The 17,233-nt window shown below is 42.0% G+C and overlaps 1 protein-coding gene across 1 annotated transcript in view; it reads right to left on the minus strand.

Moving 5' to 3' along the window:
• Positions 1-17,233, minus strand: part of NSUN4 (NOP2/Sun RNA methyltransferase 4) — a 43,896-nt gene that overhangs the window by 22,035 nt on the left and 4,628 nt on the right. Inside the window, exons 3-4 of the mRNA XM_030870035.2 lie at positions 13,126-13,280; positions 9,698-9,858 (exon numbers count right to left, since the gene is read on the minus strand). Of these exons, the coding sequence (XP_030725895.1) occupies positions 9,698-9,858; positions 13,126-13,280 (316 nt within the window). The remainder of the gene's footprint in view (positions 1-9,697; positions 9,859-13,125; positions 13,281-17,233) is intronic.

Raw genomic sequence — 17,233 nt, forward strand, 5'->3', positions numbered from 1 at the left:
AACCACTCAGATAGGAGGTTCAAACTCATGATGCCTGCATGATCCAGAAAATTCCCTGTAGAGCAATAAATGGTCCTGGATTGAGCAATCCCCCAAACACCTATCTTTTTTTTTTTTTTTTTTTTTTTGCGGTACGCGGGCCTCTCACTGCTGTGGCCTCTCCCGTTGCGGAGCACAGGCTCCGGACGCGCAGGCTCAGCGGCCATGGCTCACGGGCCCAGCCGCTCCGTGGCATGTGGGATCTTCCTGGACCGGGGCACGAACCCGTGTCCCCTGCATCGGCAGGCGGACTCTCAACCACTGCGCAACCAGGGAAGCCCACCAGGGCTCTTTTAATTAACTAGGCAATGATCATAAGCTGACAATAAACAAAATCAGGCTTTACACTTCTAGTAAAAGCAGAATAGCTTGTAAACCAATGCTCCTGGTGGAACAATTAGAAATGCTTGACAAAATATTTAAAATATCTATCTGAAATCATTAGAGATCTACTAAAGAACCAAGAACTGAGGGGCTAAGATCCTAGAGAGGATAAAGTACAGGTAGGTAAGCCAGAAGCATTCAGCTCTACTGTGACAAATAAGGGGTTGAGAAGATGAACAGAACTTTCAGCAGTCTTATAGAACTGTGGGGACAAAAACTGGAGTTCAGAGTCTACACCAAGGAGTAGAGGGTCCTAGTAAAGAAACATCTCATGCCTTGAGCTAGAGCGCTGAAATTAAATACCCTACGTATAAAGGTAAACTGGAAAAAGAACAGCCCTCACAAACTCCAGCTTTGAATCAGCCTAATTTCTGGCTGAATTAAGATGATCTGCTCTGATGTTAACTGTCAGCCTTAGGAAAATCAAATCCTTTCCAGAGGAAGATATCTAGAGCCTCAGATTATCCCTGCAATTCTTCACAAAAAATGTCTGGTATTCTAACAAAAAAATCACTAATACCAGGATATAAAACCAAATGACCAAAAACCAAGAGAAAAAACAGATCATAGAAGCTGACCCATGAGATCCAAATACTAGAATTATCATAGTATTTGAAAAAATCATGCGTATGTTCAAGAAGTTAGATGAAAAGACATAAAATTTTATCATTTCTAATTTCTACAGAACTAGAATTTTTTTTAAATAATCAGCTGGAAATTCTAAAACTGGAAAATATAATAACTGAAATCAAGAACTCAATAGATGCAGTGAGAATATAAGTTACTGCAGCCACTATGAACAACAGTATGGTGGTTCCTCAAAAAATTAAAAATAGAACTATCATATCATCCAGAAATTCTACTTCTAGGTATTTACCTGAAGATAACAAAAACTTTACTTTGAAAAGATATCTGCACCCCCACGATCACTGCACCATTATTTACAATAGCCAAGACATGGAAACAACCTAAGTGCCCATCAACAGATGAATAAATAAAGAAAATGTGGAATATATATACAACGGAATATTACTGAGCCATAAAAGAGAAGGAAATTCTTCCATTTGAGACAATATGGATGGACCTTGAGGGCATTATGCTAAGTGAAATAAGTCAGACAGAGAAAGACAAATACTGCATGATCTCACTTATATGCAAAATGTGGAAAAAAAAAAAAAGAAAGAAAGAAAGAGCTAGTAGATACAGAGAACAGAGTAGTGGTTACCTGAGGCAGGGAGTGGAAGGTGGGCACAATGGGTGAAGGTGATTAAAAGGTACAAACTTCCAGTTATAAAACAAATAAGTCCTGGGGATATAATGTACAACATGATCACTATAGTTAGCAATACTGTATTATATATTTGAAAGTTGCTAAGAGAGTAGATTTTAAAAGTTCTCAGAAGTTCCCTGGTGGCCTATTGGTTAGGATTCCGAGCTTTCTCACGCTGTAGCCCAGGTTCAGTCCCTGGTCAGGGAACTGAGATCCCACAAGCTGCATGGTGCAGCCAAAAAAAAAGGTTCTCATGATAAGAAAAAAATTTGTGGGACTTCCCTGGTGGTCCAGTGGTTAAGACTGCATGCTTCCATTGCAGGGGGCACAGGTTCAATCCCTGGTCCGGGAACTAAGATCCCACAGGCCGCATGGCAGCCAAAAAAAAAGAAAAAAATTTGTTAACTATGTGTGGTGATAAATGTTAATTAACTAAACTTATTGTGATAATCATCTCACAATATATACGTATATCAAATCATTATGTTGTACACCTAAAACTAATACAATATTAACATGTATGTCAATTATTTCTCAATTTTTAAAAAGACCTCAACAGATGTATTTAACAGTTTATTAGACACAGGTAAGAAAGGACTGGTGAATCAGGTCAAACACGACATCCAGATTGAATCATGATGGAAAAAAGAGAAATACAGGAAAGAATATAAAACTTATATGGGACATGATGAAAAAGCCTAACATACATGTAATTAAAGTCCCAAAATTATGAGAAAAAAATGAAACAGAAAATTATATGAAGAGATAATGACTGAGAATTTTCTAAAACTGATGAGAAAATCAAACCACAGATTCAGGAAGCACTATGAACCCCAGGCAGGAGATATACACACCACCTTTAAAGGAGTTTTTTTTTTTTTTTTTGAGGGGGGGGCATGCCTCATGGCTTGTGGGATTTTATTTCTCTGACCAAGGACTGAACCCAGGCCCCAGCAGTGAAAGCACTGAGTTCTAAACACTGGACTGCCAGGAAATTCCCCTCAAGAAGTTTTAATAAGACTTATAGTTGACTTCTCAACAGAAACAATGAATAGCAAAATAAATAAGATCTTCAGGGACTTCCCTGGTGGTCCAGTGGCTAAGACTCCATGCTCCCAATGCAGGGGGCCCAGGTTCAATCCCTGGTCAGGGAACTAGATCCCATATGCTGCAACTAAAGATCCCGCACACCACAACAAATATCCCACGTGCCTCAACTAAGACCCAGTGCAGCCAAATAAATAAATAAATATTTTAAAAAATAAAAAAACAAGACCTTCAAAATGCTAAAAGGAAACAATTACCAATATAGAATTCTATGTCCAGTGAAATTATCTTTCAAGTATGGTTTTTAGACTCAATGTAATTCCTGGCAAAAGCCCTGAAAGTCTTGTTGTGTAAATTGACAAAATTTATGAAAATACAAAAGAACCAAGAAGAGCCAAGAGAAATTCAAAGATAAAGTTAGAGGATTTAGTATACCAGATATTAAAGACTTATTATAAAGCCACAGCAATGAAGACAGTATAGTTTCTTGAAAAGAAAGATAAATAGGCCAATAGAACAGAACAGAATCCAGAAACAAACCCACATATATATGGATACTTGATTTATGACAAAGGTGACAAGGCAGAGCTGTGGAAAACGAATAATCTCTTCAATAATTGATACTGGGTCAACTAAATACCATTTTAGTATCCTAACTTTGTTCACTACACATAAAAATCAGTTCCAACTGGACTGTAAATCTAAGTGACAAAGGTAAAACAAAAATGTTTCTAGGGCTTCCCTGGTGGCACAGTGGTTGAGAGTCCGCCTGCCAATGCAGGGAACATGGGTTTGTGCCCCGGTCCAGGAAGATCCCACATGCCGTGGAGCAGCTGGGCCCGTGAGCCATGGCCGCTGAGCCTGCACGTCCGGAGCCTGTGCTCCGCAACGGGAGAGGCCACAACAGTGAGAGGTCCGTGTACCACAAAAAAAAAAAAAAAAAAAAAGTTTCTAGAAGGTAGTACTAGAATATCTTTATTACCTTAGGGTAGGCAAAGGTATCTTAAATAAGACCTAATGTGAAGAAAAGGGAACCCTCCTACACTGTTGGTGGGAATGTAAATTGGTACAGCCATTACAGAAAACAGTACAGAGGTTCCTCAAAAAACTAAAATAGAGTTGCCGTATGATCCAGCTATCCCACTCCTGGGCATATATCCAGACAAAACTATAATTCAAAGAGATACATGCACCCCTATGTTCCTAGCAGCACTATTCACAATAGCCAAGACAAGGAAACAACTTAAATGTCCACTGACACATGAATGGATAAAGAAGATGTGGTACACATATATAATAGTATACTATTCAGCCACAAAAAAGAATGAAATAATGCCATTTGCAGCAACATGGATGGACCTAAAGATTATCATACTAAGTGAAGTAAGTCAGAAAAAGAAAGACAAATACCATATGATATCACTTATATGTGGAATCTAAAATATGACACAAATGAACTTATATACAAAATAGAAACAGATTCACAGACATAGAGAACAGACTTGTGGTTGCCAAAGGGGAGAGGGGTTGGGGGAGGGATGGATTGGGAGTTTGGGATTAGCAGGCGCAAACTATTATATATAGAAATAACCCAGGAAACTATATTCAATATCCTGTGATAAGCTATAATGGAAAAGAATGTGAAAAAGACTGTATATATATTTGTATAACTGAATCACTGTGCTGTACAGCAGAAATTAACACAACACTGTAAATCAACTATACTTCAATAAAATAAATTAAAAAAAATAAGACCCAAAAGCATTAACCATTGTGACAAATTAGACTACATTAAGAACTTCTGTTTCATCCTAAGAGGGTGAAAAGATAAGTTACAGAGCGGAAGAAGATATTTATAATACATATATATAAAGGACTCATATCCAGAATACATAAAGGAACACTCACACATTAAAAAGAGACAAACAGGGCTTCCCTGGTGGCGCAGTGGTTGAGAGTCCGCCTGCCAATGCAGGGGACGCGGGTTCATGCCCCGGTCTGGGAAGATCCCACATGCTGCGGAGCGGCTGGGCCCGTGAGCCATGGCCGCTGAGCCTGCGCGTCCGGAGCCTGTGCTCCGCAACGGGAGAGGCCACAACAGTGAGAGGCCCACGTACCGCCAAAAAAAAAAAAAAAGAGACAAACAAGGGGACTTCCCTGGTAGTCCAGTGGTTAAGAGTCCACCTTCCAATGCAGGCAACACAGGTTCAATCCCTGGTCAGGGAACTAAGATCCCACATGCCATGGAGCAACTAAGCCCGTGCACCACAACTAGAGCCCGTGTGCTGCAACTACAGGGACCACACGCTCTGGAGCTCACGCCACAACTACTGAGCCCGCGAGCTCTGGAGCCCACGTGCAACAACTAGAGAGAAGCCCGCATGCCTCAACGAAGAGCCCATGTGCCACAATGAAAGATCCCGCGTGCCGCAACTGAGACCCGACGCAACCAAAAATAAATAAATAAATAAGAAGTAAATCCTTAAAGACAGACAGGGAATTCCCTGGTGGTCCGGTGGTTAGGACTCCACACTTTCACTGCTGAGGGAATGTGAGGGAATGGGTTCAAACCCTGGTCAGGGAACTAAGATTCCACAAGCCCCATGGTGCGGCCAAATAAATAAATAAAATAAAAAGTAAATAAAATTTAGAAGTAAATAAATAAAAATAGACAGACACATTAAAAAGAGACAGATAATAGGAAAAACAGGCAAAAGACTTGAATTCTCACTTCAAAAAAAAATAGCCAATCAACACATGAAAAGGTGTCCAAACTCATTAGTCATCAGTGAAACAAAAATTAACATCACAATGCAAATACCATTATACGCCCATCAAAATGGCTAAAGTGAGGAAAAAATAGTGTATATACACACACACACACACACACACACACACACACACATATTTTTTTTGGCCACATCACACAGCATGCGGGACACAGGATATTAGTTTCCCGACCAGAGATCAAACCCGTGCCCCCTGCAGTGGAAGCACAGAGTCTTAACCACTGGACCACCAGGGAAGTCCCAAAATAGTATATGTTGATAAGGTTGTGGAACACCAGGAATTTTCATGCACTGTAGGTAGGAATGTAAACTCGCACAATCACTTGGAAAACTTTGACAGTAGTGACTAAAACTGAACATATACATACTCTATGACTCAGAAATTCAACAGGAATGTGTACATAGTGCAACAAAACACATTTACAGGAATGATCACAGCAGTGTTGTTTGTAATAGCCCCAAACTGGAAGTGACTCAAATGTCTCTTACGAATAGAATAGACTATAAATTCTGTATATACACCATAATATATAATACAGCAACAACAATGAATAAACCACTGCCAGGGGCAACAACATGGATGAATCTCACAAACATAATGAGAGAAAAAAGTCAGACAAGAGTACATAATATATGATTACATTTATATGAAGTACATCCATGGTTTTAGAAGTCAGAATAGTGATCACCTCTAGGAAGACAGAAAGGGGCATAAGAGAGTTTCTGGGATGCTGGTAGTATCATACTTCTTGAAAGGGTAGTAATAATATATTTCACTATAAGATCATTCTTTAAGCAGTACATTGATGATTTGATCACTTCTGTTATACTCAAACAGAAAAATTGTTAGAAAATTATGAAAGGTGATAAAAATGACCACAAAATTTAAAGGGAGGGCTTCCCTGGTGGCGCAGTGGTTGAGAGTCCGCCTGCCAATGCAGGGGACACGGGTTCGTGCCCCGGTCTGGGAAGATCCCACATGCCGCAGAGCGGCTGGGCCTGTGAGCCATGGTCGCTGAGCCTGCGCATCCGGAGCCTGTGCTCTGCAACGCAATGGGAGAGGCCACAACAGTGAGAGGCCCGCATACCACAAAAAAAAAAAAAAAATTTTAAAGGGAAACAAGCTTCCTTGAGCAAGTGTTAGCAGAAACAACCACCAGTAGAATTAAACCCCCAAAGAGTTTTCATATTGAAATTATCTAATGTAGAATTAAAATATAAACCTTCCTGGGACTTCCCTGGTGGCACAGTGGTTAAGAATCCACCTGCCAATGCAAGGGACATGGGTTCGAACCCTAATCTGGGAAGATCCTACATGCCACAGAGCAACTAAGCCCATGCGCCACAGCTACTGAGCCTGCGCTCTAGAGCTCGTGAGCCACAACTACTGAAGCCCATGTGCCTAGAGCCCGTGCTCTGCAACAAGAGAAGCCACCGCAATGAGAGGTCTGCGCACTGCAACCAAGAGTAGCCCCCACTCGCACCAACTAGAGAAAGCTTGTGCACAGCAACGAAGACCCAATGCAGCCAAAAATAATTAATTAAATAATTAAAAAAAATATATATATATATAAACCTTCCTAAATAAAGTAAAACAAACACAGTAAATAATTTGACAGAGCCAAAACCAAATATATCGTGACAATTGTTTTAAAAGAATAAAATTTACAGATTCGTTCACAAAGCAAAACCCAACTCTATGCAATATATAAGAGACATATCTAAAAGGAAGTGATTTAACAAGGCTAAATATAAAGAGATGGGTAAAGGTATAACTGCAACACCTATAAAAAGAAAGCTGTGAGTGGGGAGGCAGGTAGGTATCTTGCCATGAAAATGCAGAGCTCTGGCACTCCAGCTGATGGCCAGGTAGAGTTGGGGGAGAGATAGAGTTATCAAGAGTGTATGGAGCCCTGAGATAGTATTCTTCTTTGCATTTAAAGTGCTTCACCCTTGCCTAACACGTAGTATGTGTTACTATGTTATAGTGTGCACAACTATTTGTTCAACAAATAAATTAACAAAGACATCTTCAGGACATTAAAGCTGTTTTCAAATGTCTGAAGCATTTTGATGTGAAAAGGGGGGCAGCTCACTGTTCTAAAAGGCATAGCTAGGACCGATGAATGGAAATAATATAATAAGGATTGTGATGATGACAATATTATTAAATGCTTTCTATATACCAGAAGCTATGCTAAATGCATTCTTATTTAATCTTCACCTATGTGATAGGCACTACTATTATCCTTATTTTACAGATGAAGAAACTAAAGCTTAAACTGAAAGGGTAACTTGCCCAAACTTCTCTGGCTGATAAGTGATAGAGCCAGGACTCCGCCAGGATCCATACTGCTTGGATCTCCGCAACTAGAGAAAAAACCTGCACACAGCAACAAATGCAGCCAAAAATAAATAAAATAAAATAAATAAATTTTTAAAATTAAAAAATATATATGAAATGACTTTCAACTTCATTCATAACAAAATGCAAATTAGATGCTTCAGTTTGGCAAAAAACAAAAAGTTGGACAACATCAATGGTGGCAGGATATGAGGAAACAGTACTCTTATTCATTACCAGTAGAAATGAAACTGATTTGGCCTCCATAGGGAGTGATTTAGTAACCTCTGTCAATATCCTAAGTACATATAAACTGTTATCCAGCAATTATACTCCAAAAACAAAAACAAAAGCTTGAACTTCAAGGCACATTATTAAATTTAAATAAATACAAAGTTCAGAATAGTAAACATAATATACTACCATTCCTTTTTTTTTTTAACATCTTTATTGGAGTATAATTGCTTTACAATGTTGTGTTAGTTTCTGCTGTATAACAAAGTGAATCAGCTATATGTATACATATATCCCCATATCCCCTCCCTCTTGTGTCTCCCTCCCACCCCTCCATGTGGTCACAAAGCACGGAGCTCATCTCCCTGTGCGATGCAACTGCTTCCCACTAGGTATCTATTTTACATTTGGTGGTGTATATATGCCAATGCTACTCTCTCACTTCGTCTCAGCTTACCCTTGCCCCTCCCCGTGTCCTCAAGTCCATCCTCTATGTCTGCGTCTTTATTCCTGTCTTGCCCCTAGGTTCATCAGGACCATTTTTTAATTTTCAGATTTCATATATATGAGTTAGCATACGGTATTTGTTTTTCTCTAGCAAAAGGTATTTGTTTTTCTCTTTCTGACTTACTTCACACTGTATGACAGACTCTAGGTCCATCCACCTCACTACAAATAACTCAATTTCGTTTCTTTTTATGACTGAGTAATATTCCATTGTATATATGTGCCACATCTTCTTTATCCATTCACCTGTCGATGGACACTTAGGTTGCTTCCATGTCCTGGCTATTGTAAATAGTGCTGCAATTAACATTGTGGTACATGACTCTTTCTGAATTATGGTTTTCTCAGGGTATATGCCCAGCAGTGGGATTGCTGCGTCGTATGGTAGTTCTACTTTTAGTTTTTTTTTTTTTTTTTTTTACTTTTAGTTTTTTAAGGAACCTCCATACTGTTCTCCATAGTGGCTGCACCAATTTACAGTCCCACCAACAGTGTGGGAGGGTTCCCTTTTCTCCACACCCTCTCCAGCATTTATTGTTTGTAGATTTAAAATACACATTTATATTTGTATATACACAAAGAAAATATTTTAAGAGGATACAGTAGAAAATACAGACAATAGTCATCTGGAGGGAGAGGAAGTAGATGGCTGTGAGACAGGAGTAAGAGGGAAACATACTTTTCCCTGGATACCATGCTGTGCCTTCTACATTTTGTACCATGTACTGTATTAATATTCAAAAATAAATAAAATGAGCTTATTCATATTAATTTAATGAGGGTTACTGTGCAACCAAGTGAGTTGCAAAATAAAATAAGCCTAATAATTTTTTTTCCAGTCAGACAGGTTAAAACTCTTTTTGCTAATTGCCTCTAATGAAGATAGTAGCCAGTTATCTAAACTGAGCTAACAATTCTACAGATGGCTGTTTTCACCAAATCACCCATGGAGAGTTGGCCAGGTCCACAGTCAGCCGTACATGCTCAAATATATATGGCTAGATCTTACCCCCTCAGGGCCTAGAGCCAGGATGGGGATGCCAGATTTGGCTAGCTGGATGTCCCAGGTCAGGAATCACTCACCCGGTCATAGATGTCCCCCTCCAGTTCTCCCCACTTCCTTCCATCCCATGATGTGACTCGAACTCGATTCCTATCCCTGACATCTTGAGGCACATAGCTGTGAAGGACCTTCTGTAGTCTGCCTGCTCGTGAAGTGGAGAGATCATTGGCAGCGAGATTGCCTGTGGGAGCATAAATTTTAGGATTGTTTTTTCTACTTCTGTAAAAAATGCCATTGGAATCTTGACAGGGATTGCACTGAATCTACAGACGTTTTGGGTAGTATGAACATCTTATGCCCGCAGGAATAAAGCAACTTCAGAGGCCACAGCAAAAGAAAACAACCCACCAGCAATGGTGCTAATGGAGAGTCAGACCAATTCTCAGGCATAGCCAATCAATGCAGACCCCAGGGGCAGGGGCAGGTGGAGGAGAAACGTTTATTACATGCATAGCACAGTACTACACACTCCGGAGTGGGGGGTTGCAAAGGCAAACACCGACATAGGCCAGAAAGGTTATGTAAATAAATAAAGCAGACCAGGTTAAAACATTTATTTCTAAAGAAATACGTTCTCTCCCACTTTTCTTGAAATATGTGTCTCTCTTCATCTTTGGTAGATACTACACATTATTTACCCAAAATTTACTCTCCTCTTATTCCTTAGTAATAGAACTCCAATTTTATTTGAGGGAGGGGGAAGCAATATTCCCCAAAACACTACATTTCCCAGCCTCTTTTGACAACCAAGTAAGACTATATGACTAAGTTTTGGTCAATGAGTTGTAGGCAGAATTATTGTGTGGGACTTCTGGGAAAATGTTTAAAAGGAGCTGATACAATCAGGAGATGTGCCCCTTTTGTTCAGTCTTTTCTTCCTGCCTGGAATTTGAATGTGATGACTGAAGTTCCAGCAGTCATGAGGACCACAAGGCAATCCTGGGGATGGAAGCCAGCAATAAAATAGGTTGCAAAAAGAAAGAAGTCCAAGTCCCCTAATAATTGTGGAGTCTCCATACCAGCCCTGGACTGCCTATATCCCAGCTCTCTGTAAAAGAGAAATAAACATTTCTTCTTTAAGCCAGTTAGTTGAGTTTTCTATTGTATATGACCAAATCTAATCCTAAATGATTCATCATCTTTCTTTCATTTTCCCTTTTGTGATAGACACGAGTTCAAGAAATATCTCACTTTGCTCTTGGCTCTACTATAAGAAATAATATTACTGCAAGCTTAATGATAAATGGCAACTGATACGTGGCCTCAGAGTCAAGGAGTGAAAGGGAGCAGTGGGCACTGTGGCACTGTGGTGAAGAACTAGAGAATACATACCTTATCCAATGGTGAACCAGCTTAGTCTTCCCACAAAGAAATATGTCCCAATTTTTGAGGGCACTCAAAGAAGTCAAAATTGGATTCTCTGCTCAAGAGGAATTTGCAGCAGGATATCAACTGAGAAAAGAAAAGCTGGGCTCCAGTTCTGGCTCTACCTCCAACTCATGTAAAAGATTCAAGTTATTGGGCTTCCCTGGTGGCGCAGTGGTTGAGAGTCCGCCTGCGCAGGGGACGCGGGTTCGTGCCCCAGTTCAGGAAGATCCCACATGCCGCGAGCGGCTGGGCCCATGAGCCATGGCCACTGAGCCTGCGCATCCGGAGCCTGTGCTCTGCAACAGGAGAGGCCACAACAGTGAGAGGCCCACGTACCGCCAAAAAAAAAAAAAAAAAAAGATTCAAATTATTTAATCTCTCTAGAGCTCAATTTCCCCCTCCATAAAATATGAGGGCTGGTCTCTTCTTACCCTGTAATTCCTATCTCCTTGGGATCACAGAGTCATTTGAGTGAGGAACTGGGATAAGGGTCAGGTGTTGGTAATTCAGCATACCTTAGAAAAGCAACTCTCAGTTACTTCTCCTTGGCCCTTCTTCCTCTTCTGAGTGCCAGTCCCTCCTCATCCAAGTAACCCTACCTTATCCATTCCCCCTTCTGATGGATTCTCACAGCACTCAGTCAGATTAACACAGCCCAGTACACAGGCTGGGCTCCCTTGAATTGGACCCCTTAAACCATATCAACATTTCTTCTCCATTCTCTCTGGACTTCCAGAGCTGGTGATCAAATGTGGTACCTCTCTGAATCACCTGTAGGACCTACCTTGAGGCTGGAAGCTGACTCAAACTGTGCAAGTTGGCTAATGAGAACTGGAAAAGAAGGATCCAGGCCCAACAAAAAGGCTAGGGCATATGGCAAGTTAAGCCTGGCTGAGCTCCAGGATCAGTGTGAAAAATACAGCCCCCTTGTGGATATTTCTCAAGATAAAAATACTGCCTATTTAAGGCAGGATGTTGGCCAACGGATGGTTGAAGTGAATACTTACAATGTATAAGGCCCAGCCTGGGCTATACTATTGAGTAAGACTTGGGCCTGTCCTCAAGGAATTTATAATCTTGAGGAGGAAGAAGATGCATACGCAGTAAAGCTCTGATGCAAGGCTAATGTGCTAACAGTTGCAAAGGTGATGCCCATGGTGTGGGAGCACAGGAGACAGAGGCAGCACTTCTCAACTGGCCAGCAGGGATCACGAGGGAAGACTTCCAGGAGGTGGTACACTTGAGCTGAGGCTGGAAAGCTTAAAGGGCATTGACAGGCCAGCTGTGATAAGGTGGGGGTATTCCAGAGAGAATCCATAACATGGCAAAGTTGGAGGCTTATTCAGGCAACAAAGAATAGCAGGTTTTGGCAGAAGCACATAAAGCCTGGGGCAGAATGACACAGTAAAGCTATAACGGGGGACTTCCCTGGTGGTGCAGTGGTTAAGAATCCACCTGCCAATGCAGGGGACACGGGTTCGAGCCCTGGTCCAGGAAGATCCCACATGCCTGGAGCAACTAAGCCTGTGCATCACAACTACTGAGTCTGCGCTCTAGAGCCTGTGAGCCACAACTACTGAAGCCCGCGCACCTAGAGCCTGTGCTCCACAACAAGAGAAGCCACTGCAGTGAGAAGCCCACTCACCGCAACTAGAGAAAGCCCGTGTGCAGCAACGAAGACTCAACGCAGCCAAAAATAAATAAATTTATTAAAAAAGGAAAATAAAGCTATAACAGGCTGCTGCAGCCAGATCTTATCACTTTAGCTGGCAGGCTAAGGAAATGGAACTTAATCTTAGACACAAAGTAAACAGATGCAGAGGGATGAAAGTGTCATGTGGTAGATTAATCAGGGCTCTGTTTTAATCTGCCTTCAGAGACCTTGCTCTGATCACCAGTCTTCCCTGGCCAACTAACAGAGAAAGAGAGAAAATCATTGCAAACAGAAAAAACACACCAGCTTAGCAAGCAAGCACTATTCTACCTGTGACCCAGACCAGAAAGCCCATCATATTTAGTGTGCCCTTGACTGGGTGAGGTCGGGAGCCCTCCCTGCCAAGACACCAGCCCTCTGACTTACGGCAACAGCCAGTCTGAAGCAATGCTAGTGTCTTTCCCCCAGGGGCGGCACACAGGTCAAGCACAGTGTCACCAGGCTGCAGGCCGAGGGCCAGGACAGGCAGCAAGGAGGCAGCATCCATCAGGTAGTAATCCATGACACCCAGGCTGCCAAGCCTAGAAGAGAGGAGACCACCTTAGAGTCAAATTCCAAGTCAGGAGACCCACTGGAAGTCAAGGTCACAAGTCCATGCCCTCAGGGGCTACTGAGCTCTACTCAGCAAAAACTAATTTCTCAGACCCACACTCAGTTGTGTACTTACTCACTCATTCATCTACATAGCAGCCAGAGCAGCCTTTTAAAACATAGATCAACTCACTCTATTTCAGCCACACCAGCCATCTTGCTATTCCTTAATTAAGCCACGCATACTCCTGTCTCAGGCTTTTGTAGTTGTTGTGCTTTTTGCCTACAACACTCTTCCTCCAAATAACCCTCATTTGCTTCCTCACTTCTTTCAGGTCCTCCTCAAAAGTTACCTCATCAAAGAGGCACTGGCATACCCTGACTACTCCAACTAAAAATAGCAGCCCCCTACTCCCATCTATCTATCTTGCATTCTTTTTCTTTAAAGTATTTATTATTCACTTTATATGTATAGGTTTGTGTGTATTTTACCCCTTCTCTCTCTCCCTATTAGAATGAAGGTAGGCACTTTGTCTTGCTTTGTTCATTATAACATCCCCAACACCTGAAACAGTGAATGGCATGTAGTAGGAACTCAGTTTTATTAGGTTACATATTGAGATACAAAGTGCTTTGTGGGTTCAGGAAAGAGTGCCATCCACTGTGCCTGTCAGAGTCAGAGTTACCTGAGTTAGATCTGATGAAGGAATGGGCCTTCATTCGGTTAAAAAAAAAAAGGGAAGAGGAGCATTCCAAGCAGAAGAAAAAAGAAAAAGCAAAGGCACAGATGCATGCAAACTCATAACTTCTTTCAGACACAGTGAGAAATCTGGTGTGTTAGAAATACAAGGTACATTAGATTGAAGTTGGAAAGCAGATAGAGGCCAAGGTGGTAAAAGGTCTTAAACCCTATGCTAAGGAGTTTGGACTACAACCTGTAGGCAGTTACCAAAAGTTTTTAAAGAAAATGACATGGGGGCTTCCCTGGTGGCGCAGTGGTTGAGAGTCCGCCTGCCGATGCAGGGGACACGGGTTCGTGCCCCAGTCCGGGAAGATCCCACATGCCACGGAACGGCTGGGCCCGTGAGCCACGGCCGCTGAGCCTGCACGTCCGGAGCCTGTGCTCTGCAACGGGAGAGGCCACAACAGTGAGAGGCCCACGTACCGCAAAAAAAAAAAAAGAAAATGACATGATTGGCTAGTTAGAGTTTTAGAAAGCTAGGTGGGCTACAAAGAACAAATTAGAAACAGAGACACCAGTGGGAAAGCTGTTACAAGAGTCCAAATGAGAGCTAATAAGGCATGGAGAGAGGCAGCACCCATGTGGGTAGAGAGAGAGGGACAAGAGACAGGTTGTTGTCACAGAAGGCCTTCTCACTCCCAACCCACTTGTCATAAGGGCAACTGTGGTGCAGCCATTCAGCCTGAGACACGGTTCAGCGCGGAGAGCCTTTGGCGACAGCCTCTGGCGACAGCCTCAAGGAGGCAGAAACTTGGTCCTTGCTGACCTGACAAGAAGGCTCTGGAAGAAAGATGTGACAAGATATAAGACAGAGCACCACTGAGAATCAGCTATAAGACCTACAATCCCCAGTCTCGAGGTCATAACACCTCTGGCGTTCACAAATGGGCGCAGGCCATGATAGGATATTTTCAAAGTCAAATCACACTTTGTGCCGCAACTACTGAGCCTGCACACCACAACTACTGAAGCCTGCGCGCCTAGAGCCTGTGCTCCGCAACAAGAGAAGCCACCGCAATAAGCCTGCGCACCACAAAGAAGAGTAGCCCCTGCTCGCCGCAACTAGAGAAAGCCTGCACGCAGCAACAAAGACCCAACACAGCCAAAAATAAATAAACTTAAAAAAAAAAAAAAAGCAGCACAACAATTTCTCAATTTCAGGAGGTTCCTGGACTCCCTAAATACATCCTTGAACTCCCAAGAGATTAAGATCCCCTTGATTTACAGGGAGCCCATCAAGACAAGAAGGAAAAAAAATTCAAACATAGAGGGCTGCTTCCCCCACTACTCTCCGGATGTCCTCAGGCAACTTAGGAAACCACATGGGTCTTACTCCATTGATCTGCCTAAAGCCAGTGCCTCCAAATTGGTCTCTAATCCTGCTCCCATCTATGCCCTCCTCACAGTGACTAAAATGATCTTCCTGAAGCACAACCTTGATAGGAATAACATCGATATTGCAGGTACTATACTAGGTGTTTAATATGCATCATTTCCTTTAATCCTCACCACAACCCTGTGAGGCAGGAGAACCCAGATTCTAGAGCCTGACTGCCTGGATCTCAAATCCAGCCCAGTTGCTCATCAGTTGTGTGACCTTCTGCAAATTACTCAACTTCCTGTGCCTCAGTTTCCTCATCTGTAATAAGAGTACCTATCAGATAGGATTAGTGTAAGAATTAAAGGAAGTAATAGAAGACAAGTACTTAGAACAGTAGCTGGCACAGTGAGCTATACTGTCAGCTATTACTACCATTACTTTCCAGATTATTTTCCTGATAAGGAAACCAAGGCTCAGTTATCCAATGCCACACGTCTAATAAGTGGTGAAGACAGGATCCAAACCTAGGTTTTCTTAACCACTGTACATTATTACCTTTCCTCTACTCAGAAACCGTCTTCAGTGGTTCTCTAGAACAGATGAACGTATTGCAATTACAGCAATATGAATTAAAAGGCACATGTCTGAAGCTGCCCAGCCCTGGTAATTCCAGCCATTTATAAGCAACCCTGGACCACCAGGAAAATCCCCTTCCCCCAACCTGAAAGCTCGTGACATTCAAGATTCCCACACATGGCCCCCATGTACTTTTCCAACCTCATCTCTTACTTCTCTTAAGCATGCAGTCTTCCCTCAAACCAGCAGCTAAGACAATTGCAAAAGCCTCCTAATTTACAACTCCATTTCTTGCCCCTCTCCAATCTATTTTCCACACAGCAGCCAGAATGATATTTTAAAAATTCAGATCTGATCATGTTATTCCCCAGCTTAAAACCTTTCATGGCTGGGGTTTCCCTGGATGCCCAGTGATTAAGACTCTGAGCTTCCACTGCAGGGAGCACAGATTCGACCCCTGGTCAGGAAACTAAGATCCTGCATGCCACACGGTGTGGCCAAAAACAAACAAAAAACCACCAACAACAAAACAAACAAACCAACCTTTCATGGCTCCCTCTTCCTTTTAGAGAAAAAGTCCATGATCCCATAAGGCCTGTAAAACCTTCAAAATCTGTCTCTAGCCCTCTTCTGTAGCCTCACATCACTCTCCCATCCCCACTTCCAAGCCACCAGCTTTAATTCCTACTCGGCTTTCAGGTCTTAGCTTAAATTTCACTTCCTCAGCATTAGATCTCCTAACTGTAAGACTTCATAGCATCTTGTACTTTTTTCTGTAGCACTTATCACAACCATAAATAGTTTTTTAAAAGTTATCTCCCTCACTAGGCCGCAAGCTCCATGAGGACTTGTGTACTTAAGAGTGCCTAGCATTTGGCAGACAATAAATATTTGTTGAATGAATGAATCAGTCCTTCAAAGATCAATTCCCACATCCTACAGCTAACACTGAGCTCTCCTTTTCTCAATTTAGCATTTTATTACAGTCTTTTTTCATTCAACTTCATATACATCTGAGCATTGGATAAGATGACTGGAAGGACTCCTTTTTTTTTACCCCAGTCTGGTCTGGTACTAACGTTGTGTCCCTAAGCAAGCCCTATTTCCTAGGCAAGTCCCACCTCTTATTTGGTATCATGAGGTTACTTGTCCTACTCACTATGATGGGGGCAAGTGAGAAAGCAGTTGTAAATAACACACATTTTAACTGGAGAGGGTGCTCATGTAAAAAGGTTTTTTGTTTTTTTTCTTACTTAGGCGGTAGAAGTGGGGCACTTAAGCAGGTTCAAAGTGCAGGTTCTGAG

This window comes from Globicephala melas, chromosome 1 (assembly GCF_963455315.2).
Source record: "Globicephala melas chromosome 1, mGloMel1.2, whole genome shotgun sequence".
NCBI lineage: Eukaryota > Metazoa > Chordata > Mammalia > Artiodactyla > Delphinidae > Globicephala > Globicephala melas.